Consider the following 18,681-nt stretch of genomic DNA (forward strand, 5'->3'; position numbering starts at 1 on the left):
ATCTGCATGCATTTTTTTTAATAGAAGTAGAAAAATCAACAATGATTTTAGAAGCTATTTTGCCATGCATTCTTCGAAATACCATGTTCATGCAATTATATTAGTATTGATCTACAACTTTTATGATGTCTTAAAAAAATCAAGCACCAAAGAGTAGTACTAGTTACCTAGTGAGTTGTCGACAAAGTGATAGAGAATATTATCTCACTCGACCAACACCAAAATCGGAAAAAAATAGATACCGAAATAAAACAACCACGCAAACTTGAGGTGGTAAACTCCAATCATGTGTGTAAAATCTGGGTGAAACGCAACGAATGGCCATTCCATAGGTTGGAATCATATAAAGAGATATAATAGCATGTAGAGTTTAATCACCTAATGTTATAGTTTTCCTGAATCAGGGAGCAAGAACAAGAACCTTAATTGTTCCTTGACTGTTTGCTGTTAACATTGTTGGGCTATCACTTTTCCAACACACAGCACTAATGAAGTACGACACGGGCTCTTCTTCCGCTTCATCACCACCAGAGTTGACAAATCTATGCCACGCTGCTGGTCTCGATATAGCCTGCGAAAATACCAGCCTTGTTGACTAAAGGATTTTGTGGATGAATCAGTTAATATACAAAGATCGTGTGGATCCAACGAATGTGTACCTTGTGATAGGCATATACTTCATTAGTTTCACTGCCACAGGCTAGGTACTCACTGTTAACCGAGAGGCCCACGAAGTTCTTCTCATTTGCATGACCCCTAAATATGCGTAGCTGAAGGAAATACAAGACGTTTTGGGGGATGTTCAGCGCTATTTCCCATATCAAGCAAAGCTCGGAAAAGTTGAGTGCATCGTCATATTTACAACACACAGACTAAAAGTCCTCCACACTGCAACACTGATTTCTAATGTAACAAAGTAGTTGTACTATTTAACTTCTCTTCACACTTGATACTACTAGTTGGGAAACTTGGATGGTTTGAAATCATATATAAACAAACAGAAAAAAATATGCTAACTTTAGTATGACTACACTGAAGTGAAGAGTGAATAAAGAATAGAAACTTACAGGTACATTTTCTTTGACATCCCACAGGCGCAACGTATTGTCTGTAGATGCTGAGCCAAGCTCATTGTTGGATAAAAATTTCACATATGATACAGCCTTTCTGTGACCACCTAATGTATGTAATGGCTGGCTTATATTTCTCAAGTCATAGTAATAAATATTGTGATCTGCAGACCCAACCTGAAAGGGACAAGAGTAAATGGTTTCATACACATACTTCATCTGGATGGCTAGCATGAATTCCCATGACAAAAAGATCAATTATATTACCGCTATGTGAACACTAGATCCAGGGTTATATTTAACGGAGCATATGTTAGCTTTCATATCAATGTTGAGAGCACTTGCCTCCTGTTTTGTACACCACACTTTGACCTGTTGAACATTGAGTTAGTTATCATTAGATAAAGATATCATTAAAAAACCAAGTTCTCAAAGGGGAATTCAGTCACAAGCATTCAAATTTTCAGGTAGAAAATCTGGACAAAGTTATCGCAATGAGTCTTTCAACGTTGGAATCAAAATGAAGTGCATCATAAGAAAGGATTACTGAACCATTCAAGTTCTAACTTACAAACATATTGCAAAACATCCATTTGCTTTCTGGCATAAACATTATTTAATGATAGGTGATAGTAAGGGGGGAAAGACACGAGAATATATAGCTAAGTTTTGGTGTTTTTAAAGGCAATCATTCAACGATGGTGCAACTCCCACTTGGTAATGTGACATCTATAACTTTAGACACGAGAACAGTAAATTTGCCTCTCAAATACCTTGCAATCATCACTACCCGAGACTAGCATTGAAGGTTCTGTTGGTGAAAAATCAACACTCCAAGCACGTTTTTCATGTTCCTCATATTCCATCACACTCTGGACAAAATTCAAGACGATGTAGCTTTACAGTGAGTCTATGCATGTGTGACTTTGTTCTGCAGAACTGAAATGGAGAAATACTCTAATTAATTACATGTAGTACCTGTCGAGTTGTCACATCCCAAACAGTTACTATGCCTTCATAGTCACTGCTGGCTATGTGACTTTTAGTGTACTTGTTCCAGCTTAAACAGCTAAGTTTCGATCGCGTCATCATTTCCGCAACTGGGCACTGAACATCAGCAGGTTCATTAACTACCTGGAAAGCAATTGCATTAGTATGAGAACTGATATTAATTGACAATTTTAAGTAGAGGGGTAAAAGGACTACAACAAGACACTGGAAGATGCCAAATGAATATTGGAGCAACCTTACTTAAGAATCTCAACTCCAAATGATTTTTAGCCTAATCTACTCAAGTAAAATAATTGAGTAGCAAGATCATGAATCTTGTAACATGCACATAAGTACAAAAACTTAAAACAACATAACGAATCCAACTATCACTAAGAGGAAACTATGCTGTCAGTGATGAGACCTAAGCTATAAACAACAATGCAGAATGAAAATTTGAAGCAAAGCAATTCCCACATACTGATGAAAATTCAAAAACTTTGATACGTCGTGAAACTCCAGCAGTAGCAAACAGTTCATCATCTCGGTCAAATTCTATACTGCAAAGGGAAATAAATTATTATTTTAGTATAAATTTATTATCACTTGATCAATAGCTACATAGCCAAAAGCATGAACATGAATAAGTGTCGGAATGCCTAGTCAACCCCGCAACCTGGACACAATGTTAGCTGAGTGAAACAAATCGCCCTGTCTTAGTTCAGCAACAACCTGCAACCGACTGATCAACCAAACCAAAACATGATTAGTTAGTGAGGTTTCAGTCAAGTAGAGAAACTAGGATATACGCCTAAGGTTATACCTGTATCTTGTGAAGGTCGACAGAACAGACTGAAAATCCTCAAGTCCTTCTGTGTAACCTTCTCTGGTTACACCAGGTGAATCTCGTTCTTGCTGTGTTGAATGTAGTTTTGACCAGTATCTTCGTTTTTGCAAGTAACAATCTTGTAGCTCATTGAACTGTAGCAATAGAAATGAGTATCAGCATAGTAGAAAATGAGATGTCTAGTTCAATCAAAGCATGCATTTCATAATGATTTTTAATATAATGACTTAGGAGACTCGTCAACTGAGACGATCTTTAAGGTTCCAAACTCCAAAGTAGAAAGACTAGGATGCCAAGAACCCTAACAAAAATGGACTCAAAGTTATGTAGGAAACTTAAGTATTTCTACAATTAGCTCTTTACTAAAGAGCATTTGCAGGATGTCACAGTTCTTGGATAGAAAGATTTTCCTCAACAACATATATAAGTTGTTTCCTATTTCTAGGGAATTAAAAGCACACAACAAACATAAATGCATCTATGCTGATTAGCAAATCAGAACCAACCTGTGCATGGACCCGCCTCTTTCTTGCCAGAGCGAGTCCAGATGGAGTGAGATTTTGGTTATCTGACGCACCAGAAGCATCCTTCCATGGGGTTAAAGGGCTTGCAGAAGATCTTAAATCAACTTTCTGGCTTTTGGAAACACTAGAACTCAAGCGGACCTGGTCTGGTGCAGTGGTAGCCCTGGAGACAGTGGTGGTATCTCTATGTTTGTCCATCAATGATGGCCATAGAGACTTTGAATGCGGATCATTAGATAGCATTCTCATTTTCGGAGCATATCTATCTCTTCTATGATACAACTCTATTCGACGCTTCTCCACAGCGTGAATATCTTGTTTTATGTACTGGAGGTCAGATTGTATCTGTAGGATAAATGGAAAATCATTTATTTTCTTTCAAAAGAAAAAGAGATCATACTCATAATTGAGGACTAATTTCCAAACATATATGCTGCTGAAAATTCCTTAATTGGCTGCATCCATATGAAACCTTGATATGCCATTACTTCAATTTTAATTACATAAATACTGCAAGGAGACATATGGACGGCCAAGCAATCTTTATTGACAACATTGTTGGAATTCATTGGCATGATCTTCATTTTTTTTAAACTTTAGAATGATAACTAGAGAGCGCTTGCACATGTCATCCAACATGAATCTTTGATATCATGCGAGCACATATCTGATAACATAATAATAACTTAAATGACACAATTTGCTGACATATTAGCAGATTATGATGGAAAAAATGTTACAATACAGTTTATAAACAAGTTAGCACAATTATAAAGATAACAGAGCTGTAAAATAAAAGAATTAATGTTCAAAGCACCTCATTGAGCTCATCAAGTTTTTTCTTTTTCAAGAAAACCAAAAAGTCAAGCAAAATCTGCATATTTGTCTCCGCTTCTTCTTGCTCCATTTTCTTTTTCTTCTCAACAATAATATGCAGGAGGCTCTCAAGCTCCTTCACTGATGCTTCGCATCCCTGTCCAGATATCATTTACAATCACATTCTTACATTATGTACGCATGGGGTATACAGAACATACAATATGAAGCTTGGCTACCAAGAAGATCAAGATCTAGGAAAAGAACATGTTTCCAATCAAGACTGGCAGGATTTACTGTTACCACCAATTATGGGAACCTGGGATGCAGAATATTTGGTATCCTCAAATTTTGCTATTAGACTACAAACAAGGTATCGCCAGGGATAGAGAAGGAAGAATAACTCCGCAAACTGCAAAATCCCAACGCCTATGTTCTAATAAAGGATGGTAGTCCAGCCATACCAAATGTTAGAAGCAAAGGAGCATATGCATCATGCTTGTGAAGCAACTAAGCATTTAAACTGAATAGTCTTCTCAACAAACTTCTATTGGTTCTATTCAAAAGAAATATAGTACTAGTATTATTATGTGCAAGAGCAAGGGAGCAACCAAGGTTACAATTTGAAGCTCTTCTTGATCATTGTGTAACTAACCTGTTCCAAAGCCTGGCGAAGTTGTTCAAGTGGTGTGGAAGTTTTAGCTATTTGACGCGCAGAAGTCTTTGCAAGTAACTACAACATTGAAGCACACTGCACCATAAGTACATCACAGATTGGGAAACACTACATCATAAGCTCATATAGAAAGCATACATACCATAAGTAATAAGTGCTCAAAATACGTAGAAAGCAATATAAATTCTAGAAACAAAAAGCTCCAGACTTGAGATCTTGAATAAAGAATAAATAAATCACAGATAAATGTCTAAATAAAAAGTACTAACAAGTTCCAACTATCAGCGACACGAAAAAAAGCTTACAGAAGTTGGTGAGACCAATCTGCATCTTTATATTATACTATCAGTTACTATTATTTATTTAGATATAATGAGTTTGTTAGAGATAAGTTTATCTCATAGAGTTTGATTTGGTTCAGGAGTCTAGCTTTATCTTTAAAAGTTTATTCAGGTTGAAGTCTTTTAGAGTCTTATGACTATAAATAGGGCTTTGTTTCACTTTTGCAGTATTCAGAAATAAAGTTTAGTTCAGCTATTTATGTTGTGGCCTTTTCGGAGAATGCTCTCTTAGTCATAGGAGGAGTATTTATCTTTTATTTTATATTTAATTTTTTTATTTCCTCTTTATTTTCTTCTACTCTATGTTATTTTCCAGCAGCTTCTTCATTGTTATCATGCCCAACTGTGAGATATGCTTCATATGCTTACGGCACACCCGCCTATCACTCCGTATCAGTTGATGTCATAGGATTTTGACTTCATAAGACTTACTAACTTCATAGCTTGATTATGTGTTTCATTCTAATTTGTGTTTTTTTTTTCTATAAGCAGAAACCAGAATACAAACTAAAGGATGTTCAAGATGGAGAAGAGAATTTTTCTCTAGCTGATTGATCAGTTTCTGGAACCTAGCGAAACTAAAGGAAAAAGGTCATATTCCAAATATCACCAAATCCAGAATCAAGTAAGCAAAATCAACGATGCCTCAGTACATTCATCATCAACAATATAATTAGCAATAAAAAAACCTGAAAACTAACTCAGAATTGCACAAAACATATTGAATGCTCAACTCGCCAAATTCACCCTACAATTAGCAGCTACACATTCGATTATTGAAACAAACCTTATTGAGGAGAAAATTAGGATAGAGATGAGTCTTGGTGAGGAAGTGAGAGCAACACGGACAATCATTCTTATTCTGCAGATGCGTCACGATACACATGTAGCAGAAACTGTGGCCGCACGCCGTGAGGAAGGCGTCCTTGATGATTTGCATGCATATCGGGCACAGAACGTCTTTCTCCGCATCGAGCGCCCCCCGATCGTCCTCCGGCGGCGTGGAAGTAGAGGGCGGAGCCGTCGAGGGCTCTTCCGGCAGCTCGGACTTGACCGAGGGCACGAGAGCGCCGATTGAAGTGGTGATGCCGCCCATCCTGGTGGAAATCTGGTGTTGTCGGCGGTCTAGAGATGCATGCGTGGATTGGGGCGTTTATCGGAAGGAGTGAAGAAAGGAGAGGAGGACGTTAGTGTGGATGCGTGGGTGAGTGTAAGCAGTTGGTGTGCTAGAGCGGCAGCCCAGATTTGTATGGGTGGAAATTCACCACGTTACGCGGGCTTTTAATATTTCCTCTTTTTTCCTTTTTTTAAATGTATGATCTGTACAAATACAAATATACAATGGAATGACACTAGCAAAAATTCTACTCACGTCACGCTATGCCAATTGTCTTGCCTCTTTTCTTTTTTTTTTTTTTTTTTTTTTTTTTTTTTTTTTTTCATATCGATATTTTCAACATTCCAGTCATCCATTTTGATTTTATTTTATTTTATTTTTAAAGCGGACACTCTGATAGATTTAATTTGCCCTAAATTATAATTACACTTGCAGCATTCAGTGTATGACCTAAAAAATAATTGGGCGTATGCGGTAACCCCAATGAGATGACCCATGACCCCGGGCCATTTAGCAAGCCTTTGACGATCTTTGTTAAGTCGCAGAATGGGATCTCAACCAATGCAGAGAACTATGGCGATGTGAATCGGTCCATGGTGGATATCCAAGATCTGGGTACCTCAGGAACGTATGGCTCCAACATTAACCCTAACTTCGATTTCCCGATCAACACCAATGAGTACGAGCTCTCGAACATGTACGTTCTCTAGGAGCACACAAAGGGGAAGGGGTGATCGACGACGAGGGGCTAGAACAAATGTACTAGCAAATGAACGACAACCTTCGCACTCAATTGTGATACAATTGATGTGCCTTGTGCCTTTTCTCTTTACACTACTAGGTTTTTTTTATTCCTATGCGTTTTTTTATTTATTACTGTACTTTTTTTAGTATAAATATATTTTGGTATTGTTATTTTATTTTATTTGATAACACAAAAACTAACCAAAGAAAAGATGAAAATGGTGAAATAAGTTGTGGTGGAATTTGGGGTTGGCGCTATTGCAGGTGATGGGGCTGGAATTTAAAATACTGACGTGACAAGGTAAAAATGGATTGTGGCGGATTTTGGGGGCGAGTTTTCAGGACACTATTGCTAAGACATTTAGACCTCCCCATTTCATTCATTTTATTCTCCTCTTGTGAGCGACCGAACCTCCCCTCTCTATCGGTCTCTTGGTCTGCCCTTTTCAATTGTCGACGGCCGACAACTATCCCGCCTATTATCGTTCTTATATGTGTGAGTTGTGATATACACGAAATACTAATAATTCATATTCAAATTTTAGTTTAAAATAATTCAATTAATTCAACACACATTTTGACATTTTTTTAAGTATTCCAAATATCAGATTTTTGGGATTGGATATCTGGTCGGATATTCAGGTACATAATAGAATTTTGTAATTCGATATCGGCTATCTTATATTTGACTTTTTGGGATCAGATACCCGATTTAACACACCTAGATTCAATAGCATCAAATATTTATCTAAAGGAAAAACATATCCATAACTATAGTCCATAAATACTAGTACTAGTCTACATATGTTGCGTCTACAAGTTACTATATTCGTATCTTAAAAATAGAAACTTTTGAAATGATGCGAATTTTAATGCACAGTTGGTAAAGTAAGAGAAATAGAGAGAAAACGTAATTGAAGTATTATTCACGGAGAATGAGTCTCGTCTCACATTATTAGAAAATTTTTCCCCTAAAATATAAAGTTTACAAATTTAAGGTACTAACCAACATGAAAATATTTTTTTTAAAGAACGAAAGTAGTATTAATATTAACGACATCCTTCGTCCATAATTAAGCGACAAAAGTTGACTTGGCTCAGGTGCAAAGAAATGTAACAGAAATTGGATAGAAAAAGATATAGATCTTATTTTTATATACTAAGTACTTTATAGCAAAATATGCAAGGAATGAGATAGTGAAATGTGTGTTTCACTATCAAAACAAGTGAAAAAGTTAAAGAATGACAGTTGATCGTGGATGGACGAAAAAGAAAACTTGAGACACTTAATCGCGGACGAATCGAGTATTACTCCCTTCATCTGTCATTACTTATCACTAGTTTTCTTTTCGATTCGTATGTCAATGCTTGTCACACTTATTTTTTAATCCATCCATCCTATTATCCTATTGTAAGTGATTGATTTGTTTTTTCCAGTTATGGCCACTGCAAGTAATTAATTTACATTTTAGCCAAAACTAAAATATCTATTCATTCTTATATTATTCACTATCATACTTTTTTCAATATCTTTCCTTCTATTTTATTATACTACTATTAAAACTTATGGTGTTAAAGTATATATTCAAGAGATAAGACGGTGGAGGAAAAGAAGAGGTCGTGCAAAATATGAAATTAATTATTAGCGTTGACTACAAATGTAGCAATACATGATCAGGCACGTTACACTTACCCCGCCATTAGCCAGTACGTGTTTAAATGTGATATAATCAAATGATTTGGCAGTTGATACCAAATCCATATCCGAATTTAGATGAACTCAAATTTCCACAATATGTTTGAATAAGGAGTAAAACTCAATCTCCGCCCATAACCACGAATCACTCGGTACTACTGGAAATCAAAACCCTAATGGAATCAGGGGTAACAAACACATCGGATCCAAATTTCGGGCTGAGGACCTACATATCACCTCTGAAATGGCTATTTCTCGATCACTCCAGCTTGTGGCGGGCCGGGCTCTCGTGGTCCATCTTCTTCGTGCTCAACATCTGCGTTCCAATTGTTTCTCACTTTCTGTATTCCTGCTCAGATTGTGATCCGGCTCATCAGAGGCCTTTTGATGCAATTGTGCAGCTTTCCCTCTCATCATTCGCAGCTATTTCTTTCTTCTGTCTCTCTTCTTTTGCTCGGACTTATGGCTTTCGGAAGTTTCTGTTTCTCGACAGATTGGGTGATGAGAGCGACAAGATTCAACAGGGCTATGCTCAGCAGTTCAACGTTTGTTTCTCATTTCCCTCTTAGCTTAATCGTTTCCATTATTTTGTTACTTCTGTTTGATTTCTATGAGTTTTTAAATGCTTTTTCGCCTTAAATTCATTTGTGGTTCCAACTAAACTTTAGGTAGACTGAGTATTTTGCATCACTAGTTTTTAGTAATGTGCCTAAACTATTTTATTTACCATCTCTATCTGATCTTAAATTCTTAATCTTGTTAGATAATAGTACAAGATATCTTAACTGTCAATTACAGATATGATTAGTAAAAAAATTGCTAGTAAAAGTTTCTTCATCTGATTGTGGCGGGAGAAGTTTGACGTACAGCAATCTCGGACGAGAATGCTATGGATATATTAGATGATATAGGCCGTGTAACCGTTTGCCAAGGGAGGCCACGAAATTCAGGAAACGAACCAACCCTTTTCGCTCTTCCTAGTCTCAGAGCACGAAAATTTTCCTTAAATGCTTCGATAGCGTTAGCTGCCCACCAGCTTCTGTGGCCGGCTTCTTGAAAAATTGTTTTTTATCTATTCTCAGAAGATGGGCATTATATACTATCTCTGTTAGCGTTCTCCTCTTTATGACAGTGTAATCGTGATGGCAGAAATATGGGAGCTGTTTCTAGTTTTCATTTTGCCTGCTGATTAGTGTAGACTAAATTTGACTGCTAATTATCTACACATATGCTTCTGCAGAGATCAATGAAACTCTTGTTGGCTTTTGTTCTCCCATGTTTCCTTGCTGATAGTGTCTACAAAATATGGTGGTTCAGCACAGTGGGAACTCATATTCCTTATTTTTATAACATATACTTGAGCAAAGCTGTTATGTGCACGCTCTTAATGTGTTCGTGGCTGTATCGGATCTCAATCTGTTATGTTGTATGTATTCTCTTCCGCCTTACATGCTATCTGCAAGTACTCAAACTGGAGGGCTATGCTCAGGTCTTTAAGAGAGAATCTGATGTTGCTTCTATCTTGACCCGACATCTAAGAATCAGAAGAAATCTCCGGGTCATAAGTCACCGATTTAGACGCTTCATCTTGTTGACTCTGATCACTGTTACGATGAGTCAGTTTATTTCCTTGCTTGTTACACTCGAACCAAGCTCTAGGGTTGATATTTGCACAGCTGGAGAACTCGCGGTATTCACACTCTTTATATTGTGTAATCGACTATATTTACATTAAAACTCAGCTTTACTATAGCTGATTATGCTTCTGAACATGTTAGATCTGATGGCATCTTATCATCATGCAGTTATGTTCAATCACGCTGGTGACAGGGCTTTTCATCTGCCTGCGCAGTGCAGCAAAGATAACGCATAAAGCTCAGGCTATTACATCACTTGCTGCAAAGTGGCATGCCTGTTCCACGATGAGTTCATTGGATGAGATGTATGATGAAACTCCTCGAGCTCAGAATTCTTCAATCGGGACAGTGTATCCGGTCACTCTTGACTGGGACTCAGATAAAGAAGGAGACGAAGATGATGAACTGAATGATACAAGCTCGGTGCATAATTATGCAAATACTATATCGTACCAGAAGAGGCAAGCTCTAGGTGAGTTCTGCATAGTTCTACTTTTTATTCATTTCACATAGTATTTGGTAACAGGAATTTGATAACCGGTGCAGCAAAATATTTTGAACACAACAAAGCCGGAGTTTCAGTGTATGGCTTTGTGCTGGACAGGACCCGTCTCCACACTATTTTTGCCGTTCACCTTTCTCTCACACTCTGGATATTGAACAAGACGATTGGTGTCTCGTAAGCTGTATTGAGCCATCAGGTATTTAGTCCCTGTATAGATATATCTGTTTACTGGGATTTTGGCACGCCATGTCACTACTCTGTAGTATGAGCCCCTGAGTTTTATCTGTAAACTTTACCGGCATGTTTATGTTGTGGTTTCGGTTTCTGTATTTCATCCATACAAAGCATCTGATGTGTGTACCTTTTGGCCTTTCTTCGCCGTGAGTCAGTATTTTGGGTTAAGAGCACTCCCAAAAATCGAGTGAAAAACGAATAATAAATTAGTGCAAACAAATAACCAGGAGTATTTCTTATGTACAATTCGAGCGAAATAAATAAACGAATAAATGAAAAAAGTTAGTGCAATGCTCTAAGAGGCCTACGTCTATCTAGCCGGTCCTGGCTTTGTAAACTCTGGAATCCTCATTTAAGAATCAATGCCAAACTCATCTAAAAAATTCATGAGTATACTATGTTGCCGGCTAAGACAAAACATGGTGATGCATTTATACAGGGATGGCCTCATCGTGTTCTTCGTTTATCAATATAAGGCCATCAATGTAAGTCGGGAAGAGGCAGCAGCGCCAACCGAAGCCTGTTGAAACGGGTTCCACTGGGGGAACAATCATGAACATGTTATTGTGACGTCTAACCACACCCAAGACACTCACGGTGTATCCTTCTCTGATATATCTGCAACAACAGAATGAAAGAAAAGGGATCAAGAACGTAACCATGTTGAATTTCTACCTTTCAGTGTCTTGAATTTCATACCAATCATAGACTACAAATGCTCCAAGTCCCAGCATCAAGATTTTTCATATTTTCAATATATGTGTGAATTAGTATACAAGAATATGGTTTGGGCTATTGAAGTATCTTACCCTTCTTTAAGCTGCATCAAACGGTTGTCACTTGACAATCCACGGCTAGAAAGCCATTGCAGAAAATTTGGGGATACACCTTCTTTATCTTCCTTGGCATTGACAACTACAGTTTGTTTGACAAACGGAGAAACTTTAGCACCATAACCTGTTTTCACAAGAGCTCTTTCACCAGACTTAATGTCCGATATATAGAAGTCCGCCACATAGGTCTGTTAAGACAAGGAGACAAGTGATTACTTTTAGTAACTCAAAATGTTTAACTGTCATCAGAATATCACAACAGAGAGACAGTTGAATGTTAAAGGGTCAAATTAATTAACAGACCAATATCCATTAAACTGATTTTTTGCAACTTGATCTTCTGGGTTATGATGGTCTTGTGGAAATTCTTAGTCTATCTATAGCTTCATAAGTAAGTTCATTCGCAGTTCTACGTGTGGTACAACTTCAGCTGACGATTTAGAGTAACATCTATGTGTACATTAATATTCACTAAAACTCTCATCATATTTTATGAAAACTAACCTCTGAGTTCCTGCATCCCCAAGAGAAGAGACGGTGTTTAGCATTTGCCTTTTCTCCACCATACCCTCTATATTCGTGAAACTCAGAGGAAACATATACACATCTTGGCACTCTCTGATACGAAGTTTCAAGCGGTGAACTGCCACAAGTAACAACCTACGCAAAAAATGCAACAAGCAACATGAGAATGCAACTAGATAGACTATACAGTACAAGAGAATCACACACTTGCAACAGAGAGAAGCATTAAATAAACATCATTTACAGGCAGAACTCAAACCAGTACATGTTCCCAAATTGGTGGGATAGAGATCATAAACCAGTCAACAAGAAGAAACAGAGGACCTCAGGTATTCTAAACCATACAACTGATTAGAAGTTCTTTTATCTAATTATTTTGCATTATTTAGTTGTGACTACATTTTGAAGGCTTCATAGATTCTGAATCCCATTAACTCTACATTCCCTTGTTAATTTAATCAATGCAAAAAGGCCAAGAAAAAACTTTGCAAACCCAAAAACATACGAATCTACAAAAACAGTTCAAAACAAATAAATTCCTTAGATAGAGATAAGTGGAAGACTGAAACATAGCAGAGTGAAATGTATTTATCAGTTTCAACCTTAATACAGAAACAGAACAGTAAAGCATATAGCATGTGAATCCCGGCTGCAATTTTCCACCATTTTCTAGCTTGCCAGTATCATACCTTAGATTTACAATCACACATGAACTATAACTCATCATAAGAGGAATGGACAAGTAGTGAAATTAACATGGCCAATGCAGGTCAGCTACTTTTGCATAGTTAGCCACCGAAACTCAAATTGCTAAAGAAATCAATCCCAAGTATCAGTTAAGAGAAAAGAAACTTAAAGTTATCAGTTTTTGTCTTGCCAAGTTGTTAAACAAGATTCAGCAAACTATTACAAGTAATCTTTAGGTAAGGAACTATTTTCTCATTAATGTCAATGAGGCTGTTTATTCACTTAATGCTTGCTTTGCAATTCCACATTTGTCGTATTGTTTCCATGTAGCTTATCAATTTCCATGTACGGCCCTCGAAATCAATTGTTTATTCCTTCAATCAACATCATTACGACAACAAAAGTAAACAATTATTAAAACATAAATGCACGTGTGAATAAGTTGATTTTGTTAAACCAAAAATCCAAAGAAGAGAATGTGAAATTACCCCAGTGACCTTGACGAACTGGCCATCAACAGCATTCCTCAGCTCCGAATCAGGAAATTTCCTCAATAACCCTAAAACCCCCTTTTTTTGGTACGTGAAATTCCACACCATGATCCCCACGGCAGGGACCAGCGCCGTCACCGCCACCGCCAAAATCACCATCTTCTCCACAGCAGCAATCAGTAATGCCACCACCGTCAGGCCAATCACCGCCACGGCCAGAGACACCCACATTGCCACCAGCGATGTCCTAAACCCTAACTTGACCTGTCCCCCCAGGCTCGTCACTGCGGAGCTGTAATTGGCCTTTTTAAACGAGCTAGGCGTCGACGCAGCGGCGGCGGCGTCGAGCGGTCCCGACTGCCTATTTGAGCCGGGCGTGGCCTGTTGATCGGAAGTGATTAGGCCGGTCGGCTGAATCGGCGTCACCGGGCCAGAAAAGGACGACGAAGACGACGAGAACTTTCCAGCGGGACCTGAATTGGGGAATTTCGGGGCGTGAATTGGGCCGGATCTTGCGGCGGCGGCGCCTGGTGGTCGAGGGGGGATTTTAGGCGGGTTTTCTCCACCGGAAATATCGACGCCGTACATTCTCCCGAGCTCGCCAGATTTCCTGACGTCGCCGCCGGTGTAGATGACGGTGCGCGACGCCATCCGAGGCCGTTCTGTGGGCTGGCGTTCGGGTCGACCCGACACCATAAGCCCGCTGCTTAGCTGGTGAGACCCGGTTCGGGTGCCCATTTTCACTTTGTTTAGATGAGCTCTCTCTAATGGCAGTGAGTGAGTGACACACACAGCAGGTAGAAACAAATTTTTTTTTGCATAAGATAAGAAAAAATATGTTACAATAAAATTAGTGAATAGAAAATAAAATATAAAAGATAATAAAGTAAATGTGTAATTTCTGCGAAAAAATGAAATGACCCAGTTTATATAAAATGTTCCAGAACGAATCATGGGCTGAGGGAGTATTTTTAATTTATATAAAATCTAATAATTATATTTTATTCAAAACTGAATAATATTTAATTGAAATTATAAAATTACGGTTTATTATAAGCGGAAAATAAATAATTGAACCAAATTGTGCTCAGATATGTTAGAATAGATGGTGTTGGAGTAGATAGTTGGTATCAACATCGCGTGACAACTCATGGTGCCTTAGGTACTCTTAGAATGGTATGGGAAGTTGGTTGTTGTGGTCATTTTGTTTGAATTAGGGGGATTGAATCATTCGTCTTCAATGATCATGTTGAGATTTATAATGCACACATACATGGTGTTGGCTAGTGCTTCCCGTAACCACAAATGCCTCGGGCCTTTGACGATGGCAAAACATGCTTGTAGGACGATGAATACTTGTTCTATGTTTTTGCGAGCAAACGTTTGCTTCTGTGCAAAAAGAATATGTTTGGGATTTGTTGGGTAGGATAATGACTTCACAGAGGTCGATCACATTAGATAGATACCATCCGCAAAATATTAACCTAACTGGTTCTGACAACCATTCGTTGAGAATCTCTAGCGTTTAAAATATTGTTGAAGATGTCTTAAGTGATACGCAACATTGGCGTTGTTATTATGTCTAAGTGATTCAAAACATTGATGTTGTTATTATGTCTTGTTATTATGCTAAATCAAGAGTCGATAGTCGGCGACAACTTCTAAAACAATTGTTGGGTGAGGAGCCTTTGTGGTTGCTAGCACATTGCCCCCTTCATGCCACTAGGAAACATTTTCATTGCCAATATATGCCGTCAACACTGAACAATATACTATTATTGATGCATTATATTTCCTTCGTCCGTCAAAATTTGACAGGTTTTTTTGTTCCGGATTGTCCGTCATTTAAAGACCTATTTTTCCATTTTTTTTGTAAGTGAACTGGCCCTATACTTAAGTAATTTAAACTACACTCATATTCTACTATAAATTTAATATATAAAAAAGGTCATATTCTACTAACTTTTTCACTTATTTTCTCTATAAAGTCAAACAATTTCTTAAATTCTTTTACGAGTAAAAACGTTATGTGGAGTATCATTCATTGTTTTGAAGCATTATTCTTTGTTATCGAATAGTGTGGGTCATTCTTCATTGTTCTACTATGATAGATTTACTATATTAACATATTATTGGGTATATAATGGTTACGGAATTTTCTTGCTCGTAAATAAACGAAATATATTTATGAGGAATATAATATGTTTAAATTTTAGTTTTAAACATTATACTTACATGATAGTTATACATATGCTTAACGATTACAATCTGGATACTTATACAAATGCTTAACGATTACAACATGGGAATGGTTCGATTAAAACTATCTTTAAATAAATTTGAGAACTTATCAGAGTTTAAAGTACAAAACATATTAGTTGGTGACATAAATCATATCAGTTGTCACTGGATATCAGTTGACAACACAACACAAAACATATCAGTTAGAGCAACTAATATACCTTCTACTATCAATTAGTATCATCTATGTTGCCAACTGATAAATTCTTAAGTTTTGATTTTTTATAATAGTTCTCAGTTGACCATTCACTTACAAACTAGTCATACAGTTAATCACATATTAAAGGCAAGATATAAATCAAAGTATTTGAGCATGCTCGATCTTCATAAATAGTTTGTTCAAGTTTAAAATTAATTCAAGATATCACATCATGCAAATATATTAATGAAATTAAATATATCATTATTTGGGTTTTAATGTCATGTAATATTTCATGATAACTCATAGAACAATTGTTGACCTACATAACCGACTGACAAATCTAAACAGGACAAGGTGCACGTCTATACACACACACACACCTACAGGCTACAGTATATATCAAAACATCGCACATTGCTAATCAAATCCACTAAGAAAATAATTAATCGAGCAATGTCTTCCAATAAAAATTGTTATTATATAGTTCTTTTGTTGTGTATTTCTGCAACAACGTGTTATCAAGTAATATCATTATCGTCTTATGACGACGAAAGCATGTATATGAAATATGAGAAATGGATGGCTCAACACGAATTCTACTACAAGAATGAGGAAGTGAAAGAGAAAAGGTTTAAGATATTTAAGGATAATGTGCAACATATTGAAAGGTTTAATCTGGAAGGGAATCACACATACAAACTGTTGCCGCCATTGTTGGGCATTCTCAGCTGTTGCCGCCATTGAAGGCATAATAGCCATCCGATCAGGCAAGCTGATTCCATTATTTGAGCAACACATTATGGACTGCAACTACAACTTCAAAGGTTGTGGAGGTGGAAGAATGGAACATGCTTTCAGCTTCGTGGTTCAAAATGGGGGTCTTGCATCTGATACCGACTATCCTTACACTGCGACTCAAGGAGCATGCACCAATTGTAAACCATCATCTCTTTCTACAACGATCAATGGCTTTAGTTTTGTTCCTAGTGGTGATGAGGCATCACTGTTAGCCACCGCTAACCAACCTATCTCAGTTGCTATTGACCCAAAACTCTTTCAATTTTATCACAGTGGGGTTTTGACTGGAGAGTGTGGAAATCATCTCACTCATGCAGTTACATTAGTTGGCTATGGTGAAAGTGAAGATGGAATCAAGTTTTGGTTGCTCAAAAATTCGTGGGGGACAGGATGGGGAGATGGTGGATATGTCAAAGTGAAGAGCAATGTAGATGCTAAAGAGGGCATGTGTGGTATTGCATTGTATGCTACTTATCCAATTGCCGATGGGGTTTGCCCAGCAGAAATTTCAATTTAAAATAAATACAATAGAATATATTTAGGTGATTATGTGGATCTATTTTCACACTTAGAACACATAAGAACATATTGATTAATTTACATAATTAAATCTTACATTATGATTCTCCTAAGAAATAAAGTGCCTGGCGACCTCTCCACGTGTTGTGCCTGAAAACTCTTAACAAAAAATTTTCTATCCTATTTCCCATACTCTAAATCTGACCTACTTGTGGGAGAAGTTTGTAGAAAATTAAGGACTAATCTTGAAGGAGAAGAACAAAATACACAAGGAGTAGGTAAAATTTGAACCTTACTATGCAGAGTGAGGGTCGAAAACTATCCCTTGTGGATGATGCTACGATTTTGTGTTCGCCTTCCTCTCCTAGCTGAGACCATTATATAGGTGCAAAGGAAGAGTCTAGAATGCATCCTATAACCCTAGCTGAGAGTACAGTAAATAATAGGATTCCTATTATAGGAAGATGATGAATAGTTTGTAACAAGGAAATCTTTATAGCCTCATTGAATCCTAAAAGTCTTTGTAATTGTGTTGCTTCAACTGGAATGAAGGAATTTTATCCGATGACTTGCCCTTTATTTGTATCTTCTTGCAATTCTTTTTCTTATTTTCATGCAGATGAGATTGTTGAATAGTTGAGCTTCATTTAGATAGAATAAGTTTACCAAAATTTCTAGTTTCTTATGTTGTTGGTACCCAATTGTGGCTATATAATACTTTTGCACTTGATATTATTCGGTGAAATAATCCAAACTGAGATAGTAAATTTTAAATGTATTATTAATTCATATAAAAATCTTCAAAATGTCTACAGTCACTATTTTAGGCATAGAATTCATAACTCAAAATTTAGTTTTGATTGTGAATAAGGATTGTTAAGTTATCACTTACAACTCGAAATACTCTTTATTGTGAACAAGAGATTTTCATCTATCATTTACATTCGAAATACTTTTGGTTGCGAATTAAATATTTTATTGTATCATTCACGCCAAAGATTGGAGAAATTCCAATTAATAAGGAGGAGAAATAATATTGGATCATATATCTCATCGATTATGAAAAATAAATTGCACAGATGACAGATTGACTGTGATTATAACTGTAATAACGGTTTGGTCGGTGGTGGCGAGGAGTACTTAAAAATAAGTAAAATAAGTTTAAAAGTCTCAATGTATATATAACAT

At 37.0% G+C, this 18,681-nt stretch overlaps 3 protein-coding genes and 1 pseudogene across 7 annotated transcripts; 2 read left to right on the forward strand and 2 right to left on the reverse strand.

The window, feature by feature from the left end:
- Positions 1–247: 247 nt before the first annotated feature.
- Positions 248–6,530, reverse strand: LOC125195950 (E3 ubiquitin-protein ligase COP1-like). Of its 2 annotated transcripts, XM_048094252.1 has the most exons (13): positions 6,052–6,517; positions 4,903–4,980; positions 4,249–4,404; positions 3,414–3,776; positions 2,884–3,041; positions 2,737–2,802; positions 2,542–2,620; positions 2,049–2,204; positions 1,844–1,942; positions 1,338–1,442; positions 1,068–1,247; positions 660–770; positions 248–571 (listed from the first exon to the last, which is right to left on the reverse strand). In XM_048094252.1, the coding sequence occupies exons 1-13, from the start codon at positions 6,358–6,360 to the stop codon at positions 401–403; spliced, it is 2,031 nt and encodes a 676-aa protein (XP_047950209.1). In that variant the 5' UTR covers positions 6,361–6,517; the 3' UTR covers positions 248–400. The 2 variants fall into 2 exon arrangements, with proteins under 2 accessions (XP_047950209.1, XP_047950210.1); XM_048094253.1 differs by lacking the exon at positions 248–571 and having other exon boundaries at positions 767–896; positions 6,052–6,530.
- Positions 6,531–8,865: 2,335 nt separating this feature from the next.
- Positions 8,866–11,292, forward strand: LOC125195969. Of its 4 annotated transcripts, none has more exons than XM_048094280.1 (4): positions 8,866–9,366; positions 10,062–10,511; positions 10,627–10,930; positions 10,985–11,076. In XM_048094280.1, exons 1-4 carry the CDS (start codon positions 8,998–9,000, stop codon positions 10,990–10,992), a joined length of 1,131 nt encoding a protein of 376 aa, XP_047950237.1. In that variant the 5' UTR covers positions 8,866–8,997; the 3' UTR covers positions 10,993–11,076. The 4 variants fall into 4 exon arrangements, with proteins under 4 accessions (XP_047950237.1, XP_047950236.1, XP_047950240.1 ...); XM_048094279.1 differs by having other exon boundaries at positions 8,870–9,366; positions 11,005–11,292; XM_048094282.1 differs by having other exon boundaries at positions 8,872–9,366; positions 10,311–10,511; positions 11,005–11,292.
- Positions 11,293–11,380: 88 nt separating this feature from the next.
- On the reverse strand, positions 11,381–14,536 carry LOC125195968 (uncharacterized membrane protein At1g16860-like). The gene is made up of 4 exons (XM_048094278.1): positions 13,731–14,536; positions 12,535–12,690; positions 12,007–12,218; positions 11,381–11,815 (listed from the first exon to the last, which is right to left on the reverse strand). Exons 1-4 carry the CDS (start codon positions 14,469–14,471, stop codon positions 11,629–11,631), a joined length of 1,296 nt encoding a protein of 431 aa, XP_047950235.1. The 5' UTR covers positions 14,472–14,536; the 3' UTR covers positions 11,381–11,628.
- A 2,195-nt stretch (positions 14,537–16,731) lies between these two features.
- LOC125195235 lies at positions 16,732–17,491 on the forward strand (annotated as a pseudogene).
- The last annotated feature ends 1,190 nt before the right edge of the window (positions 17,492–18,681 follow it).

Source organism: Salvia hispanica, chromosome 6 (genome assembly GCF_023119035.1).
Source record: "Salvia hispanica cultivar TCC Black 2014 chromosome 6, UniMelb_Shisp_WGS_1.0, whole genome shotgun sequence".
Taxonomy (NCBI): Eukaryota; Viridiplantae; Streptophyta; class Magnoliopsida; order Lamiales; family Lamiaceae; genus Salvia; species Salvia hispanica.

What these genes read in the sequence shown, in the direction of transcription:
- LOC125195950 (XM_048094252.1), bottom strand. Translation starts at nt 6,360, where the DNA reads ATGGGCGGCATCACCACTTCAATCGGCGCTCTCGTGCCCTCGGTCAAG. An exon ending in CTAATTTTCTCCTCAATAAG is followed by an intron (nt 4,981 to 6,051) that starts GTTTGTTTCAAT and finishes TCAATGTTGTAG; the next exon opens with TTACTTGCAAAGACTTCTGC. An exon ending in TTCGCCAGGCTTTGGAACAG is followed by an intron (nt 4,405 to 4,902) that starts GTTAGTTACACA and finishes ATATCTGGACAG; the next exon opens with GGATGCGAAGCATCAGTGAA.
- LOC125195969 (XM_048094279.1), top strand. Translation starts at nt 8,998, where the DNA reads ATGGAATCAGGGGTAACAAACACATCGGATCCAAATTTCGGGCTGAGG. An exon ending in GCACAGCTGGAGAACTCGCG is followed by an intron (nt 10,512 to 10,626) that starts GTATTCACACTC and finishes ATCATCATGCAG; the next exon opens with TTATGTTCAATCACGCTGGT. An exon ending in CCAGAAGAGGCAAGCTCTAG is followed by an intron (nt 10,931 to 11,004) that starts GTGAGTTCTGCA and finishes TAACCGGTGCAG; the next exon opens with CAAAATATTTTGAACACAAC.
- LOC125195968 (XM_048094278.1), bottom strand. Translation starts at nt 14,471, where the DNA reads ATGGGCACCCGAACCGGGTCTCACCAGCTAAGCAGCGGGCTTATGGTG. An exon ending in AGTTCGTCAAGGTCACTGGG is followed by an intron (nt 12,691 to 13,730) that starts GTAATTTCACAT and finishes TTTTTTGCGTAG; the next exon opens with GTTGTTACTTGTGGCAGTTC. An exon ending in GGGGATGCAGGAACTCAGAG is followed by an intron (nt 12,219 to 12,534) that starts GTTAGTTTTCAT and finishes TTGTCTTAACAG; the next exon opens with ACCTATGTGGCGGACTTCTA.